The 23,469-nt window shown below is 39.1% G+C and overlaps 1 protein-coding gene across 1 annotated transcript in view; it reads right to left on the reverse strand.

Moving 5' to 3' along the window:
• Positions 1-23,469, reverse strand: part of TANC1 (tetratricopeptide repeat, ankyrin repeat and coiled-coil containing 1) — a gene marked incomplete at both ends in the record, with an annotated part of 71,572 nt that overhangs the window by 17,202 nt on the left and 30,901 nt on the right. Inside the window, 11 exons of the mRNA XM_082001233.1 lie at positions 538-774; positions 1,682-1,804; positions 2,019-2,127; positions 3,505-4,112; positions 6,075-6,241; positions 7,505-7,736; positions 8,996-9,147; positions 10,021-10,302; positions 12,400-12,519; positions 16,849-17,106; positions 22,326-22,515. Of these exons, the coding sequence (XP_081857359.1) occupies positions 538-774; positions 1,682-1,804; positions 2,019-2,127; positions 3,505-4,112; positions 6,075-6,241; positions 7,505-7,736; positions 8,996-9,147; positions 10,021-10,302; positions 12,400-12,519; positions 16,849-17,106; positions 22,326-22,515 (2,478 nt within the window). The remainder of the gene's footprint in view (positions 1-537; positions 775-1,681; positions 1,805-2,018; positions 2,128-3,504; positions 4,113-6,074; positions 6,242-7,504; positions 7,737-8,995; positions 9,148-10,020; positions 10,303-12,399; positions 12,520-16,848; positions 17,107-22,325; positions 22,516-23,469) is intronic.

Here is a 23,469-nt window from a genome sequence, read left to right on the forward strand (position 1 = left end):
TGCAAGAGAGCAAATGTCACGCCTGTCCTTCAAGAAGGACAAGAAGGAAGATCTGGGGAATTAAAGGCCAAACAGCCTCACCTTAGTTTCTGGGAAAGTGATGGGAGAAACTAATCCTGCACACCATTTCCAAACACATGAAGGACAAGAAGGTGATCAGGAGGGGTCAGCATGGGTTTACAACTGGGAAATCATGCAAAACCAACTTGACAGCTATCTACAATGAGGTGACTACCTCGACTTCAGTAGGGCTTCTGACACTGTCTCCCATAACACCGTCACGGTCAAGCTGATGAAGTACAGGTTATGTAAGCGCACAGTGCAGTAGACCCAAAACTGGCTGAACAGATGAGCCCAGAGGGTTGTGATCAGTGGCATATGGAAAATGCTTCATGGAAGTCTGTGTAGATGAGCTGGACTCCCTGTCCCCACGTCTATGTGTGTTAATTATATAATTATGTAATCAGCTACAGTTTTCTTAGGGCTTTGCCTGTTTTTCTTGGTTGTAAACATTGCAATCTTTGCTCATCAGCTTACCTTTGCACCTTTTTTGCACAGCAGTGAAACTATGTTCATGTGACCTGCAGCGGCTGCATAACTAAGTGCTGTCATTCCATTTTCTGAAGTTCCATCAATAGCAGCTCCAAATTCTAGTAAAAGAGTCACCACTTCTTCATGTCCAAGGTGCGACTGAACACACAGCACGGGAGCATTGTTTAATACTTCAGTCCTATAATTCACATTTGCTCCTGCCAAGATCAGCAGCCGACTCACCTAAAACGTAATTTAAACAAAATAAATTTTTCCTCAGATTTGTCTGAATTTATTAAGAGACTTTAACATCTTAATTCAGGTACTCATATGCTACTCCCTAATTTTGATGCAGACTTTATTGTCAGACATTGACTTTATCACATATACAGCAAAATGAAAGTTTAAAATAAACTGTTACTAAATAAATTATTGTTGTCACTAAATAAATTATTGTTATTACTGACCTATGTATTCCTAATACAAGACTCACCTCTCCCCTGAAACTCACAACTCTCTCACCACAATTTCAGCTGTCATAACGGTTGGATTTTTGAAGGTGTGACTTGGTACTACTCTGCAGATTTATGTAACTGACTCCATTAATAGAAAGCCAGACTGCATAAAAAGCAATCTCAAAAAAAATTGTAAGAGCATGCATGTGTGTGCACATGCACGCAAATTTCCAAGCAAAAGGCTTAGTAGTTGGCTAAAATTGCAACTTGCCAACTTGGATTTCCCTACCCACAATCCAGGGATTCAAATAATAGTACAAAGTTCTGGCATTTTACATCCTTTCACTCTTACAGTATTTCCCCTTTTACAGTTCCCTTGATACTTCCCCATACAAGAAAACACGGCTGAACTCGTCCCAGCACATCAGGTGGTACATCTGAGCCCCACACTTGCCTATGCTACAGACCGTGGATACATCAGAATCAGGCTGAAACCCTTCTTTCTGTGAAAACTATCAAGGAAAACTGAACTTTAACAATAGCTTAAAAAAGTACATGAAGACTTGTTATAAAGCAGTTCAGTTACAGATGCATAGTAGCGGCTTTTTTTCTTCACATTCATTTCCCTGTTCATCACAGTTACAGCAAGAGTGGCAGGTGAAGCATGCATTATACGTGAATGCTTATTTTCCTACCTTCACATTGGGTGTGTAGATGTTTCTCAGAGAAGCAAGGGCTGCAGACAGTCCATCAGTACTATAACCAATCCATAAGGCTTGAAGATGACTGGAAGAAATTCCAGTCCTTTTACTGAGACCCTAACAGAAATGATATAACAGGAAATCTCTCTATAGGATTAGAAATACTATATCTACATCTCATCAGTACAAAGAGAAGTAACAATTTTGTTTGTTAGCATTACCAAGTATTTTGCATAAGCACCTAACAAATTATTAAAGCAACTCAGAGGAGAGTCTCTAAGATCCATCCATATGAATAGATCATAAAAACTATTAAAGCTGTAAGCTTTACCTTGAAAATGTGAGCTTTAAGTATATGATGACCAAGTTCCATAGTTTGTTGGCGGTTTAACTTTCCCTCTTGTCGAGAAAACATGAAAGCCAGTAGAGCATGTCCATTCCTAGTAAAAAGGATTAAGAGGGAACTGCTTTTATAACTATACTTTCACTAAATATGCTAACACATCTGTATGCCTGTCATAATAGCTCAACTTTCTTTGTCAGACTACTGAAACATACTATTACATCTCAAGAAAATTCTTTCCATAACAAAATAACACAAAAAGGCAAATTTCAAAGTTGAAACACACTCCTAGTATTTCTCTGCTGTCACCCCACAAGAGCCGATGTCCGAACCAATGCAGCTTTGGACACCAAGTTGCATACTGCTTCCCTTTTGTCTTGTTTCATCTCACAGTCAGGAACTGCAGGTACCTCAGATAAAACCTAATCCTTTCAGAAGCAGAAGACCCAAATCCTTTTGAAATTTGAGATAAGATGCATGTTTAGTAATTCTACATCTACATTAGTCGGCAGTCAGTGTTCTAGGAAACGGTGGAAATGGCACAACCCTGAGAAAACAAGGTTTATCGCACGCTATACATTAATCAGACTACATACTGGAACTGGACAGTTAACCATTTGCTAATTGGACTACTCATCTGGGGGACGAATTTGTGGGGGGCTTCTCGCCCCATCTTCAGAAATTTCTGAACAGAACTTTCCACAAATGCAAGTTTTAAGTATGACTAGGCAACATGTCACCTTCTGTCAGAGCGTGCACTGTGCATCAGGTGTTCAGTGGGCCCAGGGTGCAGCTAGCAACATCGAAAGACAGTAAGGCCAAGCCACCCTGGTAGTTCCACCTGCTGCATGGTTTTTGTTAAGTCTACTTGAAAGGACAGAGAAGTCTTGGGTTGGTGGCAATTTTAAATGTCAGCATTATTTATTCTTTTCTAAAAACAAAAAAAGTAAAACCCTGAAGGATATGAAAAAAAATGGACGATGCAGACTGCGAGAACGTGCATGTACAGTAAGAGCTTATTGTCCCTGATTTAACTAATTCACGCTAAGTCAAAGAAGGTGCGATGGAACAAACTGAAACAATCCCATGAAGATATAATTACAGAAAGAAATGTCTTAATATTTTTATGTTTAAAAGAACCCAAATGATCTGTTCTTTCTATTCCTGCACTCTAATAAAAAAGGTGTTGCTGCATGTAATTCTCAACAATCCCGCTCTATTAATAACAACATAATACTTTCATTTCCACATGAAGGTAGCAAAGTCAAATGCAAATTTCCAAAGTCAATCATGCATTATAACCTCTCATACTTCTGGTAAAGTCCACCTCTAAATATATAAAAGTTTTCATTTTGGAAAAAGTTAGGCATACTTGTGTTTTAACATTACCTTCTCCTCTTACCCACTGTTGCAAGCAATTATATAAAACATAATTGCAGTTATCTGAACTTGATTTACTGCAGGTTTCATTTACCTTGGCTCGCATAAGAAGTCAGTATTTTCACCGTCTGCTCTCCAAACAAGCCACTCCCTGAAGGAAGGATGGCAGAACATACGTGTTTTGTCACGTCTTTTTATCAGAAAACATGAAAGGGCTTCCATCCTTTGGCTGAAGTCTTCCCACTGTTGTTCACCATTTATTTGGCCTGCATTAATAGCTTGGAAAATCTGGTCATCTGTCATGGGATGTAGGGATGCCAGTGCCACATTTAATATCGGCAGGGCTCGCTCGAAAGCAGAGTTTGTCATGAACTTCATATTGCACTGAAGTAAGTACAGTTCTGATAGAGACACTGGAACAACCTTGTAGCTTGCACTTTTGATTACTAAGTGACCTTTTTGGAAAAGATCCAGAGTGAGTTTCAAATAGAGGTAAGATCCCAGGCTTCTCATGATGAGGTGGTTACTCACTTTCCCAATAATAGCTGCATCAGCTTTTCCATTTAAAGATATGTTGTTTATAATTTCCTGGCTGTTACTAATTCTGTACTGAATGTAAGCATTCAAGTCCTCATGAATTGCTTTGTTGTCTGGAAAATTGTCCAGGGATATCACGATAAAGGGCAGTGAACTTACTACTTCCTATGAGGGAGAGAGGAAAAGAAAAAAAAGAAAGAAAAAACCCCCACACAGGCATTACAGTATTCCAGCACTGAAAACTCAACAATACATCTTTGCAATATTTCTCTTCTGTAATGAGTACCAGACAGATTAAAAAGAAATTCAGCATCTCTGCAACGGCTTTGCAGATATTGTCCCTGATAACACGTAGAACAGTATTTCTGCATTCCATCATTTTTCATAGGAAGGTCTCAAATATCTTACTGACCAAGGTCAGCAAGGCAATCGAAGGGAATGAGCTATAGAAATGACCACTTCAGAATTAAGAGAACAGAAAACAGTTACCAGAATTGGGCCCTAAGACAGGCCAGGGGAAGCAGGGAGGTATAAGGAATGATCTGCTGAGAAGGAATGACTTATAAAGAAATATCACAGAAGAGAGAAAAGAATCTCATCATCGTTACCTCTTCCAATAACAACATACCACCAAGGCGCCATGCACACATACACAGCCCCATTTAGTCTAAGGCAAGTACCAAGTATGGCGCGGTCGGGCACTTCAACAGGTTCACCTGAACACGTTTTTGTGTTTTCGTGACACAGAACACATCCGTGTTTATGTAAATAAAGATCTGAAAGACCTAACACTTCTTACATAGAGGCATGTATCAGAAGGGTTTATCAAACCTCTCCACTATTTCACAGCACAAAAAGGAACTCTTTACTCCACTTCAAGGAAGTTACATGGATTTCAAAAAGCTGAACTTTCCGGCTAGTGAGACGCTTTGATCACAGACACACACTTCTCCAGAGAAGAAACAGTCCCTGCTACAGAAATCCCTTGTTAAAAATAAAAATTTATTTGATAACTAAACTACGCCAGCTAAATGCTTGGAGTCCTAGCGGCAGGAAGGCGGGTAAGAAATAAACTCTCAGAAGGCCGCTCTGAAGCACAGCCGCCCCTCAACGCCGCCAGGAGGGGCTGCACAGCCCCGCGCCTTGTCAGCCCGCGCCCGGCGCAGCTCCGGCGCCGCCCGCCCGCCTCCGCCCAGCGGCGCCCTGCGGCGCGGCGGACGGCGGCTGCGCGGGAGCTGGACGGCAGCGCCCTCCGCGCCCTCCGCCCCGCGGAGCGGGCGCTGCCGCGGCGGGCGGCGGCACGGGGCTGCTGCAGCCGCGCCACGAGCGCCGCCGGGACACGGAAGGGCTGCTGTCTTCCGAGATGTGGTGAAAGGCCAGAACAGACGCACCTTCTTCGTTAAACTGAAGTGAGCGGAGGGCGACCATCTTAAAAGAGCCTGACTAGTGCTGGAAACAAAACCAGGACCTCGTTCAGAACGTTGCTGTCCAACACAGAAAAACAGGAATTCTGTATAGCCTCACTCAAACACTCTCAGGATTTCTGCAAGCATCTCTTAGCTGCTTATTTCTGACAAAATGCTTTAACCAGAACTTTTGAGGCAGGATTTCTTCAGGGGCAGCAAACAGATGCAGGGATGCAGAGATCAGTGGTAATAAGGCCAGAAATCAATCTCATAAACATAGATAGTGGAACTGTGGCTTATCCCTTCCTAAAAAGTGAAAATCCAGAGCTTAATACTAGCAGAAATACACTCCAACAAGTAAACATTGAAGGTAAAATAACTATGGGCTTCTAATTACCTTTTTTTTTTTTTTTTTAGCTTTCATTCATTTGCCCGTTTCACTCTTGAAGGTCAAGGAAACATACCCTGATTTCACCACTTCTTGTCTTACCAATTCTGCTAGCATACATACAGCAGGAAAGTGACTGAAAACAAAAAAGCCTCCAATGTCATACTTGTGTGCTGTAAAGAAACATGCAACAACAAAGGAAGGAAGGCAAAAGCCCCAAGAGACTTTACTTTGAATTCCTCTAAAGCAAGTATTTTTCATAATAATGCAGCTGCACCAACATAAATGATCACTTAGCCTTTGAGGGTAAGAAAAGTTAAAAGGGGTTTTTACCTGGAAGTTAGTTCTTACAGTCACAACGAGCTTCAGCCAGGGAGGAAACTTGCAAATTATGTTAGTGATAAATGAAGAAAGTGTGTCACCATAATCGGGTTTATGAAACTCAGCATCATTTAAACCATCTATCAAAATTATGTAGTCTTCCTCAGGAATTTTCCGCTCTGAAACGTAAAAAGAAAAAAAGGAAAGGATGAATACAAATTCTCCTAATAAGTGACATGTTTTTATCCCCAAATTTTGAACATCAAGAAATAAAAACGTGTTTTTATGCATAGTAAATAATGCTTAAATGCCGTAAGATGTATTAGGAGACTAAAAACAACATCAGGAGATACTATATAACATTGTCATAAAAATGCTAAAAAGTGGAAGCAATCACTTACATTAGCGTTCTTTGCTACGCTATTATTACGGATCTATTTCATAACTAATTTAAAAAGACTTAAAAGATTAAACAAGGCTGTTAACATGTAAGAGATAAGAGACCCATGGATACGGGAAGAAGGCATATGTAGGTTAAGCTATTAGTTAACATTGCGTTTAATTATTAGCTATTTACTTAAAACTTATACGTTATTTGATTTATCAAACAAAAAAAAATTACAATTTGCAATAATCATAAAGGCATTGGTTTACATTTTCAGTTCTGAGGAGAAAGTTATTTTGCAACAGCTTGAGAAACTAGCAATATTCATTTTGAGCACTTGTTAAGTATGAAAATCCCGGGGTAAACGTAAGATTTGCCAATGGATTTCACAGATATCTGTTGACAGTCAACAAAATTCGAGAACTGCAAACCAGTTTTTGTAGGAATGACACATGCTCTGTTCACACGTAGGCAAATCTCCCCCGTCTTGCCATCTATCAGGTACCTGCTCAAGCTGGCACATACTGCGAAGCCAGCTGTTTTCAAGGAGGAATTGGCTAGTTGTGGTTTTTTTTTTTTTTTTTTAGAACACGAAAATAATGAGTAGCAACATGGAAAATTGCCCTATCAATTTTAAAAACAAGAAAACAACACATCCACTTCACAGGTGTTTAGGCACAGCAAATTACAGAACAAAAAAGTGTGACAAAACTCAAAAGCATTTGAAACCAAAATCCTTTAATGCAAACATGCCAACCTTAACTTCAAGCTACAAAGATATCCTTGAGTTTTCTGGCCCAAAAAAAGAAAAAAAAAAAAAAAAAGGTAAAGTTTCCATGATCTTTAATAAGTTTCATAGAATTTTATTTTGAAACACGCAACATCTGTTCAAAACCTACCTATTATTGTTACAAACAGCTACAAAAATTAAGGAGTCTCTTTCTCCAGGAATGTTTTAATTTATTTATTTAAAACATTAACAATACATATTCTTAGATTTTTTCAATTTTTTAAGCAGTTTAGGTTCAGTTTCCAAGTCACTTCCTGCTTAACCTACCTTTCCTGAGGTTTGAAAGTGGTTCCAACACTCCCCTTTTAAAAGCTGCTGCTGGATCTTGGACACAAGATCTCAGGCTAAGCATGCTTTGTAAGTGAGGCTCTTTTATTAGGAGATCTCTGTATGCTGTTAATTGATTTGAACGACAAAGTAAAGCTGCAACACTGTGCACGAATTCGGGGACAAGACATGTGTATGTGTTGTCAGCTTGACAGTAGTGATAAGCAACCACCTGGAGAATTAAAAAAAAAAAAGTGTTACCCCTTTAATATTTAAGTTGGTTACTAGTTAGTCCAATTATGATAAAGTATAAATAAACTTCTCTTTCAACTACAAAATATTTTTCGGTGTTAGAGTAAGTATCCAACCCCATAACTGGTCTCAGATGGCCTTTGTCAGAGACACAGAAAGGAAGACAATGACATAGATTTTGGTCTTATAGCGCATGCAACGAGGAAAAGAAACATAAATGTCAGATTCTGGCAGGAAAACATAGTAATTTACGTTCATGGCATTTGGATACAGTGGGTAAACAGCGAAGTAACCAAGTAGCGCAAGAAAAATAACTTGAGGCTCTGACTAAGCAACCTGTTAGCTATAATTTAAGAACATTGTGTCACACACTGTAATGACCCAGGGACTAATTTGATCGTCATCAGGCAAAAGTAAATCACAGACAGCTACTAAAGACACTCTCATATAGCAAACAGAAAAAGAGGACAACTGGCTTTATTCTGATTATTGCGAAGGTGTGTATTCCTTAAAAATAAAACGTCACATAGGCCATATTCCTTTGAAGAAAAATCAAACCACAAAGAAAATATGGTGTTCACAGTAAATAAAAAGTTTGCACTTCAGGAGCTTTCGTAACATTGCTTCCAAATAATACGCCTCACCTTAAAGACTGAAACAATAACCCCGTGTTTTCCTCACAACTATCTGCATGAAGTATGCAATTAAAACATTAATTATTTTTACTAGTTAGGCAAAAAATAAAGCACCATAATTATCTAATGCAAAAATAACTTTTAATTGCTTACTTCAGACTCTCAGAGTATGAAAAACAGACTACATTCAGACTCAACCCGTATCGTAGAATATAGATGGACCATACACAGACCAAACATTTTGCACTCTCTCTTTTTTTTTTTACAGAATTTTGCTTTTGGATGCTACACCGAGCATCTACCCCTACAGAACACGCAGCCTCCTTTTGCAGGTAAAGGATCCCAAGCTCCCATACACACATAAATCATAAATCCGATGTGGTATTTGTAACATAACACTTCCTAAGACCCAGCAGAATTCAGTACTAACCTGAAAGGTAGAAAAGGTAGGTAGCTGGTTTCACCACTCACAAGACCCACACATCTTTTGGAAGTGTCCGAGGTTACTGCCCACTGGCACACCCAGGAGGCTCTGCAAAGCAGACTGTCTCCCCCCAGGTTAGAGCTTTTCTAACTGAAAATCTATTACCAAGTGAAGACTCACCTTCGAAGCAAGGCGTCTCACGGCATCACCTGTTTGGTTTTGGTATTCAGGACTACCAGGACAATTCAGAGCCTTCGCTGTATTGGTACCACCTGCTGGAGGAGCAGACGGGGGTAGCTGACTTAGGGGAATCTCCTGACAGGAGTCACCACCTATTTTTAAAAGACAACAAATACAAAAGAGGCCAAATTCACTGATAGCAGGTTGTTTTGTAGGAAAACATCATGGAGTATCTTCACTGCTAGAGTAAACATTAAACTGAACAATAGCATTAGAAGAATCCTGCAACTAGTCTGATAAATACAGGAACATATTTGCAACTTTTCAATTTTAAAACAATTCAACTGACTTTTAGATCAAAACTATAGAATTACTGAAAGCAAAACCATGCTGATATGAAGAGTTTCCTTATGAAATTTATATATGTGATGACTCATTTGAACTAATAGTTATTATATGACTGAACTCTTGGGAAATAATTAATAATAATAATAATAATGATGTCAGCAGAGGAATTAGCAGTAACTACAGTCACACCATCCTTCCAGTTAATACAGGGACTGGATTGGTCAGGTGACAGAATCCTGTGGATCCCAGCAGAAGACAGAACGGGTTTCTCCACAGCTTTATTCTTGCTTCTACTGAAATTCTATGGAAAACATGCGGTACTGAAAAGCGTGTGGTACACAGCGAGGAAGAAACATGTCACTTCTCTCTTTCCAAACTGACAGGAGAACAAGCTACTACAGTTGCTCTATCAACAGAGTTTAGGGTATGCACTGCCTGACGGAAAGAGATTCTACACATTCTCTCCATTTTACCACGTTTTTTGATGGGCTGAGCCCACGCTGTGTTATGTGGAAGGTATTTGCCAAAGCACACAATTTTAACAGCTTCCTTTCCTCACTGGAGGAAACAAGTATTGGCCGAGGAGTTGATGAGGCCTTAAGCCAGAGAAGCAAACAACATTCTGACTCTTGCTATCAGTACAATAACCCAAAAAATTACTCAGAAAAGGAACATACTTTTGGGGGAAGAATTAGGGCTATTTGAAGCTATTTGCCTCATGCGACTTCCATGGCAGCTAAGTGCCACCAGCCGTGAAATAACTGCAGTCTTCCCAAATCCCACATTTCCAGTAATGACTGCTCCCCTCTTCTCTGCTGGATCAGTATTCTTCAATTTTTCTTCAATTGCTTGAAACAGCCATTCTCTTCCGACAAACACCGAGTCTGTTGTTATGCTTGGAACTTCAAACAACAGTGGCTTCAGCAAAATGTCTTGAGGCTTATAGGGGACAAAACGAGCTGAGAAGAGATGGCAGGGAGAAAAGTTTACCAGAAGAAACTCAACACACAATAGAGCAGCAGTGCTGCAGAAGATCATTTCATCCAGTGACATTGTTAACAGCATTCATAATCAGACTTCTGAGAGCTTTCTTCGTGAAAACAATAAAACCTGATTTGCTCAGTTCAGGTCACCTCTGTAATTCCTACGTGAATGAAATTCTAGAATAGAGAAGCTACAAGTATAATTTGAGGCTTTTTTTAAACAATTGAACTTGAGTTAATAAGTTGCAGAATCCAAAAGTTTTCTTTAAAATGCATTAATAATTCTATAAATGGGGAAGTGCCAAGCATTCTTCATTTTAGAGTGAACTACACTGCTGAGTGTCAGGTCTTTGGATCTGTAAAGACATTTACAGATTAACAGAAAAAGGTAGAGGGAATAAATACATTTTTCTGTTTAAAAAACCCTCATATTTTTAGAGTAATGTAAAAAAAATACTACTACTCTGTTTTTCTGTACTTTTGAAGCCAGAACAGAAATTACACAGAACAGCTAAAAGTGTAGTCGTGTGTGATTACTTTAATCTATACATTTGCCAAACACCTGACAAGACTTACAGAGAGAATAATAGTTTGGGTTTGGCTGCACAATATAATAATGTTCACTAATATAATGCCCCGAGGATTCATTAACCTAATGTTACACAAATGTTGTCTCAGCATTAATCTATGACTGCGAAAAAACATAAATGAAAGAGGACAGCATAGCATCTATATACGATCTCAAGATCAGTTTTACCAGGAACTGGCTTAAATTTTTCTGCTTTTAACTGTTACTGGTTGTGATGGATGCACTCTACTCCTTGACCAAACTAGCGTTAGTGTGGTTCAGGCTCCAAAGGAGGTAAAGGCCTAAGCTGTAAGTGGGCCAAGAAGGTCTCTGGTTCCAGTCCGTTCTCTGGAAACCCACAAAGGAGCAGAGTGACATGGTGAGCACCGAGGCACGTCAGCTGGGAACGTCGGTCATGCCATAACACACGAACAGCAGCTGGCTTTTCCAAGACTCATGTGTCAAGGCACAAAGAAAGTTGTGGGTACAAGGAGTCTCATGCAGACCTTTTCCATCACATGCAGTTTGGCTACAGGCCAACCGCTTTGCTCCATAAACAGGAAGCCGAACTGAGCTTGCTTTGAGCCCTGCCTGCTAAGCAGCTGGCTGCATGGCGGGCAGCTCCCCTTGAGCTGGGACACCCTCGAGGCAGAGAGACCTTCTACCAACAGCAGATCTTTGGCAAGTGACCGATACTGCGCCTAACCTCGCGTTACAGCGCACTCAGATTTTGTCTCGCTAACTTTGAATCATCGTTGCACCCTTCGTGCCATACAGTAATAGAGCGAACCTTGCCATCGAACTTAACTGTTAAGTCACACTTTCACCACACTGTGTTTCACTAAAACCACTATGTATGTTTGCCTATACCTTTGACAGTGATTCTCTAAGCGGTCTAAATCACACATTTGCGACATTGGTAAATTAACAGAGCCTGCAGATGGCTACGGTAAGAGGAGAAAACAAAAAATAAACCTGCTATTTTCAGACTCAAAGACCAGAGATGTAGTATATATTAGTCATAAATAAGTCTAAAGGTATTAGACCAGTTTTCCTCCTAAAACAGAATTCTAACGACAGCCTCCAGAAGACTTTAAATTCAGCATAAATTTTCCTAAGTTGCAGTACACTCTTATCTGAAGGTCACATGATAAAACCTGGCAGTCAAGAAAATATTCAGTCCAGTTCCTGAATACTGGTATGACACAACTTCACGTTGGAGATTCACATGATCTGCACTGCACTGCCCATGCACACTTAGGTAAACAATATACTGATTTCTTATTAAAGCCATACATTCTATTTCTAAAGCCCAGCATTATGCAGGAAAAAGTGTAAGCAAGTATCTTATTTTCAGACATGTTCAGTGCTGCCAGGAGCACTAAAACATCACTTGGTGGGATGGGGGTGTTTACAAAGATCTCAGAACATCCATGTTACACAAATACTGAGGAACTGTGTGACTGTGCCAAGACGGAGGCAGATGGAAATATGTATACCTTTACTTTCCTGCTGCACTCTTCCGCCAGCTGTGTTGTGCCAAGGTAAGCGAATTGAAGTGCGCAAAGGAGTATTTCTTTGTCCATCCAAATAACTCAGATCTTCCAGTTTGGTTGAACTTGTTGCTACAGTATTAAAGGATTGAAGCTTATTTTTCTTGCAGCATAAGTTACAAACAACATTATTATTTATGACAGTTCTTTCCTAAACATAGTACTTATACATCTAAGTTTTTCTAGACAATGGCAGTGGTTGAAGTCATTCATGTTACATTTACAAAATGATTTTCCATCAAGTTCACTAAAAATTTAGGTTTTTTCCCCTTTCAGACGCCCCTCACGTCTGCCTTAACTCACTCGCATGGTAAACAGTTCTCATGTTACTACAGTTTACTTTTTTTACTATGAGAACCACCAGGTTCTCATTCAGGTTCTCATCTCACCTCTCAGTGAGGTCAGAAATGTCAGTAACAGGTTCACATATTAGCTGCTAGTACACTAACTGTGAGGAAATATTTACATTCTTTATCTAACGCTACAGAATTCTGGATAACATTTTTTATTTTCTTCAATTTTTAAACCAAAATGATAGCTATACAAAGTAAGAGCTGAAAAACCAGAGAACGTATTTGCCAAGTTATATCAGGGATATATACTTTTTCGCCAGAAATAAACCAAATGAATATTCACATTCAACAAAGCTGTTTTCAAATTGATATAAAATCCAACATCTTCCATCTGCTGGAGGGACAACACAGCAGGGCAGAAGCAATTCAGATTTTGGGAGTGCATTGATTAACAACTTCCTGACATAGGCGTCTGAGAAGCCGAAAAGGAAAGATGCTCTGCTGGACCCAATACAAACAAGGAAGAACTTGTCATAGATGTGAAAGCTGGGGGCAGTCGTGGCTGCAGTGACCATGAGATGGTGGAGTTCAGCATCCTAATATGAGAGAGCAGACCAAAAGGCAGGAACACACCACCAGATTTCAGGTGCATGGACTTCAACCTCTTCAGAGTTCTGCTTGGAAGAACCCCATGGCCTATATTCCTGGAGAGAAGAGGGATCCAAAAGAGCTGGTTGACACTCAAAGGAAATAAAGCAATTATGACAGGAGGCAGGAGGCCTGCATGGGTAAGCAAGGAGCTCTTCACTGAACACAGGCTGGATGGAGCTTTGAGCAACCTGATCTAGTGAAAGATGTCCATGTCCACAGCAGGGGCGTTGGAACTAGGTGATCTTTAAAAGGTCCCTTCCGACCCAAACCATTCTGTGATTCTATGATACTATAAGATGATGACTGGCTTGGTGGATGTGGGGAGAGCTGTGGATGTTGTCTTCCCTGACTTCAGTAAGGCTCCTGACGCTGTCTCCCGTGACACTGCCATGGACAAGCTGATGAAGTACAGGTTATGTAAGTGCACAGTGCGGTGGGCCCCAAATTGGCTGAATGGGTGGGCACAGACGGTTGTGATCAGTGGCACAAAGTCCAGTAGAGGCAGCTCGGGAGTGGTGTACTCTAGCAGTCAACACTGGGTCCAACACTGCTTAACATCTTCATTAATGACCTACATGATGGGAGATAGTGCAATCTCACCAACTTTGCAGGTGACACAAAACTGGGAGGAATGGCTGATATGACGGACAATCATGCTGGCATTCTGATGGACCTTGACAGGCTGGAGAACTCGGCTGAGCGAAATCTTATGAAGTTCAACCAAGGGAAATGCAAAGTCCTCCAGCTGAGGAGCAGTAACCCCAGGCATTGGTATACACAGGGGGCTGACAGGCTGGAAAGCAGCTTTGCAGAGAAAGACCCTGGGGTCCTGGTGGTAAACAAGCTGACTGCACTGCACCCTTTGGCAAAGGTGGCCAACAGCACCCTCAGCTGCGTTAGGAAGAGCGTTGCCAGCAGGTTCAGGGAGGCAATCCTTCTCCTCTTCTCAGCACTGGTGAGACCACATCTGGAGAACTGTGTCCAGTTCTGTGCTCCTCAGTACAAGAAAGATAGAGACTTACTGAGCATTAACTTAATGTCATCTCTCCCTAGGGTAAAGCAAGGAAGTCGAAACTACAGGTCCAAGTTGTAAGATGTGAATGGGGTTTGCAGTGGGATGTTCAGAGTCAAGGTATTTGGTACTATGGTAGCAGAAGCCCAGCCTGAAAATTAAAGTCCAGTTCAAATTTACAGCAATGAAAGAAATCCTGAATGCAATGGATGAATACTAAAGCAATGAAATGAAAGAATTTAAAGACTAGAAAAAGAGCCAGAGCCAAAAAAAGCCAACGCTCCTGTGGATGTCACTTTAAAAATATTAGAAGCTGGGCAGAATTCCTTTGCATCAAACTGGGAGGGAGTAATAGAAGATAAAAGGAAAAGCAGGAGCATGGCATGGGTACAGTCCATCTCACAACTCCAAGATAGGAAGTGAGACGTAATAAAAGGGGAAGCAGTAACAGCAAGACATAATTCAATGATTCCTAAAACAACACTCCTGCTTCTCTAGCAGGGATTGGAGGTGAGACAACTTCCAATCCCACGTTCGTCTAGGAAAAATTTCTTCGGTCACCCTTACCTGCACGGGTATTGCAGATCACTTTTTTGATTTCTTGCACGTGTAGCACAAGTATCCCATTTTTAAAGAGGGATATTTAGCACTCAAAAGCCAAAACCCAGTCATTTACAGCTTAAAAGCACACTAGATTTCACAAAATCTGTAGCCAAAACCTCTGCACTATCAGATACTAGAACATCTAAGATCAGGCTATTACATCTCCTTTGAAATAGGACAATGTGCACAGAGCATTAACTATTTGGTACTATAAAACAACAGCTCAGTTCATTCAATAGGCAAATTGCAGATAAATCAAGCTATTTTCAAAGCAGACTCAAAAATTGTTTCTAACACCTGTAATTTTATAACTATGTAAAATAGCTAGAGACAAGCTATGAACAAACATAGCAGAAAGCCAGAAAGCTTTGTTCTGTGATAAGAGCGGTTTTACGGAGAACTGTGGTATGCTCTCTCCCCTGTGAACCTGGGCATTACTGTATTCCTATCATAACATGTTGCTGCAAAATAATCCTTCAACAGCAGAATTTTGAAACAATATGCTAATAACTTTCAATGTATTTTAAAACTTCAAATTAAGAATGTAGTACGTGTTTCAGCATCTTTCATGACACTTCATGAAGCATTCTAAATGTTACAACTGGTTTTTTTAGCATCAGATTTTGGTTATTACTGACAAGTCTTAAGCTCTTGATAACATTTACTGAGCTGCATATTAGCATCTTTTTCTGTTGCAATTCCAATATATTACAAATTGTTGGACTTTTCTGGAATAAACATATTATATACTTCCTTTGAAAATGAAATGGAGAATGTTTCTTCCGCCCTGAGCTGAACCAACATGTTTGTGCCATGACAATGAAACCACAGAATTAGTGCTCATATTACAATCCAAAACCTTCAAAAATTTAAAGTGGTATTGTCAGAAATCAAAGATTCTCAGCAAAATTTCTAGCAGGTTCTTTGCCAAAATTTTGCCATTGACAATTTCAAAAGTTGGTTTAGTAGCAGTATTTCCCCTGTACATCTTGGCATACTAAGAAAATGCTATGCATCAATTTTTGCTTCACCTTTTATACTAAAAATACTCCTTTTTACTGACAATATTTTCCATCTGGAATGAAGTGTAATATCCTCCTCTCTTCCCTCTAGGAATCACCAACTCCCAAGCCCTAACCTCATTCCTGAAGTTTTTTTCACTCTGCATTTACAAAGTTTAACTTTGATTTCTTATTTAGCTAAACCTACCGCCACATACATGACACACATGCTTCTGAACACGATCAGAACATTTTTCTTGCAGGGTTACATTGAAGTAAGCTAATTGCCCACTACTGTTACAATTCGATGGGCTCTACTAAATTTCAAGAGCTTCTTCAGAGATGTGTCCATTTCACAACTCCCAGAAAAAGCGGTGGTAAGGTCACATACGTATCTATCACAACTGAACTGACTCATCTTGCTATCAGAAGGCAGAATTTCACATAGTTCTTTCAAAAAATATATACATAACTCGTTCAACAGAGATCAAAGTATGATTTTGATCTTAGTCAGATTTACACATCTAGCAAATGTGAGCATACACAAAAGCAACAACCTCAAGGAGTTAGCTGACACCAGATACAGTCCTAGAATGACTGACGGACATTTAAAGTGTTCGAAAATTTCTGACCTAACCAATACCTACTAAAAAGCATGATAAAAGCCCTCTCTATGACAATTTTAAACAACTTAGGTAATGCTCATCTATTCAATTTAGAACCTAGGCTTTTTTATTTTTGTATAAAAATACTTTCAGACTAACAACATAACTTGAACAGAAAGATTCAACAGAAATGTCGTATCATTGAGAACATCCTGTTTTCTACCTCAGGACTTTACCTGCAACAGAGTTTGGACGAGGCATTATTAAAGAGCCAGAACTTTGAGCATAAGGAACGGGACCCTCTCCTGCTGGTACTTCTTTTGGCAAATTCTCAGCAGATCCAATGGCCTCCTCTTCTGCAACAGGTGAACAATTATCTGTTCTTCGATCATGACTAATCCCTTGATGTTTTCCAGCTCGGAGACTCCCATCCTTGCTCCATTCCAAACTGGATCCACTACGATCATCAGTTTCTGATGAACTTGTTATAGTTGCTGAAAAAAGAAAAAAAAGCAACTGAAGTACACATCAGAGGAAAATGGTGCACTTGTGTTAATATGGGTTATAATTTTCATACTCAAATGTCATTTTGGGACAGCAGATATTCAAGTATTTCTTCACTGGATATTTTGTTAAATTTAAGGAATATTATTTATCTAAAAGAGCCGAACAACACAGCTTCTCAGATTGGGATAAACACCTGAGAAAGGAGGCAAGAAAATGTTCCGAAGAATCCAGGTGTATCTTTTGATCTATGTAATTTGTGCAGAGGAGAAAACAAACAAACCGTTTATGACTTTATATCAAGAATTTACTACTTCACCAAAACATGTCTCAACTTCTTTTAAAAATTAAAATTCTATAACGTATCTTGCAATTTTTCAAACCACTCTGTAAACATGGAGACAATAAAAGCTCATTAAGAAGTAAAAATTGCATCTAGACTAATATTTTACAAAAAAGAATTCCAAATTCAGTTCTCTGAATTCTTATCATTTCTGCTTCACAACATACGGGATGTTTGGTCACAAGTAGGCTCCCAACTTTGGAAGAACTGTGCCAGTGTTTTCAGTGTTGTTCCGAGATCTAGCCGACCTAAAATGGAGAGCTTAGCTACATTAGGATGACACTCAGCCTGCACTCACGTACCTGGCACACACGTCTTGACAGAAAGCTTCCAGCAACTGAGCTGTTCTACTCCTTTCTGAAATACCTACCACATTTCACTGTCAGAAAGAGCATGCAAGGCTAGGTGCATGCTTGGTCAGACCCAGTAGAGTATATAAATAAAATTTCAGGTTATATTAACCATATTGATTTAGTTTTTTAAAGTATTTCAGTGCGCTGCAGTATAAACTAAATTGGAGGCTCAGATAAAGGCTTGCTTGTTTGTTCGTTTCTGATGCCATTGTAAACCAATCAGAAATCGTTTACAACTAATTTCTCAAGACTATGTGAAACTTCTTGGCAGTAAGATGTGCTTTTGTTGCTATGAAAATTGCAGATGCCGCAAAATAAGCAACATAGAGCTAGACAGATCCTCAGCTACAAGACAACTGAAGACCGCACGGGTGTTTTTGGATGCTGCATTACAGAACAGTAGTTTTCCACTGCTGTAGCGATTTGCTCGATGAAAGCTGAACCACCAACTGCGTTATCTAGAGTGCTCCAGATACTCCAGTTTGGTGGCGGAGGGTATCAGAGTGCATCTTTAGCTCCTCAAGACTGTAGCTAATCAAGGCCTCCTACAATAACTGAAGGTGTGAAGAATTTATACTCCTAAAGACCTAGGTGGGTAATGTTTGATAAAACTATGCTAATGTGCTTGCATAAGAACACTTTGCAAACATATACCCTTTTTTCTATGTTTAACAGTGATATTACTCTGTTTCAGTTAAAACGTTTTCAGCACTTACATTAAACTCTCACAAAATAACTCAACAACAAATATTTATTAAAGGTTAAGCCAACACTCAATGCATTTTGAACACTGGAAAGTTCACCTAAATCTATGAGGACAGCATGCCCTTATGACAGAAAACATAGTTACTCAAAACTATCTTGGAAAAAAGTTAGGTCTAGACTAGAAATCAATGATGAGGGTAAATAAAACAAAGAAAAAAAAAAAGCAGCTTGCTAAGTCAGGAAAAGTGGTAGTGGGGGTTTTCTCTGTTTTGGTTTGGGGAATTTTTTTTGATCATTTCATTTTTTCAGGAGAAGAGGAAAGAAAACTTAACAACTTCACTTCAAGTAATGTTCAAGATTACCTAATTACACACTTCTGGGCTTTTTACCTTGACCGAGCTTCTAAGACAAATTATTTAATTACAAATGCTAGTTTATATAAGAATGTATGCAACAGAGGAAAATACAAAATAGGATGGAAGGGCATCAGGATAAAAAAATTTAAAATGCTAAAGGTATGTATGTGGTGATTCCACATTCAACTGACCAAGTCGTTAAGTAAAACATCCTGGCGTATTAGACCGCTAACAGAATGCAAATGCACGGACTGCTCCTTAGAAAACCAAGGCTTTTCTGAGCACCAACTATTGTTCTTTCACATCAACTGCACTGCAGTTTCAGCCTTGCAGGGTGATGAGGTACTCGTACAACTTTGCATTCTTCCAGCTTAGCCTCACATCCACTAGAAACTTAAGATCTGATGCTTAAATTCAAGAGCTTGTATTCAAAGAAATACCAGTAATAAGACATACACTTTAGAGGCAAGAGAAGAAAAAGCTTTTCAGGCACTCTATTAACCTTTGCACACAGCTTAGGCTGTACTTCTGTATGACAAATTTATTTTATTTTTATGCTCCTGTCAAAAAAATCTGGCTCCTCCTGAAGTATGAACTATTTAAAACTGTGATTCCTCCTGAAGGGAAATGTAGCATCAGGAAACCTTGCTGCTCAAGATTTCCATACTGAAACAGTCGCAATTATCCAGAAAAGCTTATGTTTTGGCCAGTAGTCCAGTCTTTTCTCCTACGTAGCTCATTGCTGAAGATTAAAACCTGCCTCCACTACTGTTATGTCAAACTTAATAGAAGCAAAGAAGAATTCAACTGCTACAGCAGTAAAACATTAGAAAACTAAAAGAAACCTGAACCATAAGTAAAAAAAGAGGGAAAGGGAGAAAAGACAGATTTCCTATCAGAGTCTGCTGGCCCAGAATACTTAGTGGGAGTAGAAATACAATGAAAGCCCACATAAGTAGCATGAAAGAGTAAGCCATTTGCATGGTTGGATGAACTCTGTCAAAGACATTAGAAAAGATATACTTGCTAAACATAAGTTAAAATGCACATTAACTACTAATACCAAACTTGAATGCACAGACACATTTAAAAACCAAACACACAAGTCATTTGCCAGCAAGGTGCCTCTTATTTCCCTCCTTGGTTTCATGCCTTTATAGATGTAAGGAGCGCTGCCATGGGTTGCCAAAGGGACAAAGGGTGTTCAAATTCTCCTTGAATTTGAGACACAAATGACAGCTCAGCAGAACTAGAGCAGATGATTTTCATACAGTCCCATGATCACAAACCATATATACTTGACTGAAGGAGCTATACAGGAGTTCCCCCGCACCCTCATATCTTCTCTAAGGTTTTTCCCCCTTGCTATCACACTCATACACCTCACAACTCCACCATGCTCTCTTCTCCCTGTTTAATAAAGGACTTATTATTCAATAAGCAATATGTATCACTGGGTTCAAAAATCGTTTCTTAAAAATATTAGCGCTTACAAGGTTATACAATAGAAGATGTAATTGTCACGCCAATTATACCATCTTAAACAAACATGAGGCTAGTTTTGACCTCACTTAGAACATGGACATACTGACGGAATACTTCAAGCTTGCAAAGCATGGACACTAGGTTCATATCAGTATCTAAATTTGTCCACTTGAGAGAAGTGAAGCTCTCACTCAAGAACAGGTTTTAAAGAAGGTTAAATAACAGACCTCCAGCCTATTATCCTGTCTTTTTGGAAGGAAAGGAGGAACCCAGTCCACTCCAAAACCAGCAGCTGCTTCTATAGTCTTGGACGAACCATGGTTCTATAGTCTTGGACGAGCTATGCGTTACTGATACTGTACATGTATTCATTCCAAGACTTCATAAAGCATCTGTGTAAGAAATGCATCTTCTGTGGCATTAAATTGCACGTACAAAACATGCTTGCATCCCTCCCCTGGGATGCAGTACCTCATGGAAGAGCTGAGTAAGGCTGAAAGCATGTAACTAACTGAGAAACTGTATCCCTTTTTCCCCTTCTATATCACCTACCAGAGAAGCAATTTAGTGTATTAGTAACACCAATTTTTATATTCACATTGATGCTATTCTCACAGATATAAACAAAAGTCGCATGCAAAACAATGCGCAGTTCTTAAACTTTTTGGCAAAGTCAACTAAGTTTTTCTCAGCGTTACCGCTTTAAACAAATGAACAAACCCATGAGGTTTAAACCTCCAAACAACTAAGTATTCCAAACCAACACGACTCCTCTTTTTATAAAAGGCAAACACTCACCACTTAGAGAAGCCTTAACAAAGGTCCCGAATTTTGAAGAAACATGCCTAAGCAGAAGTGCCTAATAGTCTACACATCACCTACAGAGCTAGTAGCAGCTTAAACACTGATGCATTTATTATATGTTTTATTTTAATAGCACAACTCTCATAGATCCCAGTGTCATTCAGAGAACTGATTTAAATTATCAAAAAAGCAGAACCCCCATAAAACATTTTAAACAAAGAAATGACTAAGGTATACAGACAGATAAATATTTTTTGCAACAAGAGGCATTACTGTTTCTTTTAGTCATACGTTGCTGTATTTTTACACCAATATACTCACTTGTATAATCACTTCAGTTTGTTTTATATTTGCATCAGCGTATCAAAACAGGAAACCCTAAATTGTGACAAAGCCTACAACTAATGTACTCTATTCTCAAGTCAGGCAATGACTGAAAGCTGTGAACCCAAGAGCAACAATTCTGATATACCCTTTCCTTTACATCAAAATGTTAATGCTACCTGAAAACTAGATCTTACACAAAACTGACCACGGACAATGCCTTTTATCAGTCTACTATGGAACAAGTTCACAAAATAGTTCTAAAACTAAAGTACTTATGTGCTATTACACACAAGTCTTTTGACCCATAATGAACATCTGTTTTAGGGTAACTGATCAGTAAAAATAATATTATGTTGTAACTTAGGACTATTAATTACTTCACTTTATAACAAAATGCAAGAACATCTATAAAGTCAGAGTAAAGTGTTATCAACTGTGTTATAAAAACATGTATTATCACTACTTCTTGGCAAGTGCTATACCAACTATCATCATGGTATTCATAATGGCAGGCAGGCAGAGACAGCTTACACTTGAAATTCCCTTTACAAACAGAAGGTGTAAACAAAAAAAGTACTAAGTTCACAGTCAAAGACAACCACACATCTTAAGTTTACTTTGTCAAATCTAGGCATTTGAGATCTAGAATTGCTTCCTTTCTTCAGCCTCCCTAAATTTAGTCCCATCAGCTAGACTTAAACAAAAGTACAGAGGATTTGAAACGGGATCCATGCACAACATAAAATTGAACACAATGACATGAAGCAGCTATTCAGACTTGTACTATTAAGAGAAGGTTAATTTCTATTAATTGCATTACTAATGAAGACGCTTACCTATAATTCCACTGTCCTTGCTCTCCAGGGTGGAGCTAGGGCTGCTAATGGTTCCACAGGGACTACCTTTGTTAGCTGCTGTTTTGCCAGCACAGCTATTGAGAGTTGAGCAGGGACTATCAGTGCTAGGTGATGTAGTGCTGCTTGTGAGGGTGGAACATGGACTCACTCCTTGACTGGCTACCGTACACTGCAATGTGAAGAAAAATGAATAGTTACTGCACAGGAGGCAGTACACTACTGTGCTGAAAATCAGAAACATCAAGGTGAAATAGAATAAGAACAAAGCAAAAAGCCCACTTTTCAAGCAAAAACTTCAAGAAGCGGAAGCTTTATCTTGACTGGGAACCTTAATGACACGCTTTCAGATCACTCTTAAGAAGTGACTTCTGAAGGAAAAAAAAAAAAAAAAGGAATTTCACAGTTGAGTGTAAGAGTTGCAGTGAGGCAGATTTCTTCCCTATTAAACATTTTACTAGACACCCCTCCCCTCCGCCCCCAGTATTTATTCTTTCGGTTAAAAACACTAGAACTGCAGTCTTATTCACATTTCACTATCAATGAAACCCAAACTGATGCGCTAAAATTTATGAGGCCTGGGACTAAAAGTAGAGAGGAAGAGGAAGAAAGAGAGACTGGTAGTTACTGTGCAGTTTTGGTTAGCAGATGATATCATATAGATAATAGCTGCTTGCTTCTCCCCAATTCCTCTACCCACAAATGACAGAGAAAGACTGTCAAATGGAAGTGAACTTCTTGGGGAAAAAATGAACACACATGCCCCAAAAGCATGCTCCTATTTTAACAAACCACTGACATTTTCCTCTCATCAATCACTGTGAATAGAAGGGAAAACAAGTTCCTCCTAAATGCTAAAATAAGGCAGAGAAAGCTATTCACATTCATAGTAGAATAAACATCCAGAAACGATGAGGAGTCTATTTTTTTTTTTTTTTAAGAATGCAAGATCAACTCACAATTTTAAAACAAACACACACACATTTGTTACAATTAATTTACAATTCCATTACCATATGTCTATTAAAATGGATTGTATTTTGCTAAGTATCAAGTAATTGCAACTAGCAAATAGGAGAAATAACATTAGTGCTCTCAGAAATAGGATGAACATTAAATATATTCT

The sequence above is a fragment of the Phaethon aethereus genome (assembly GCF_964289735.1).
Source record: "Phaethon aethereus genome assembly, chromosome: 6".
Classification (NCBI taxonomy): domain Eukaryota; kingdom Metazoa; phylum Chordata; class Aves; order Phaethontiformes; family Phaethontidae; genus Phaethon; species Phaethon aethereus.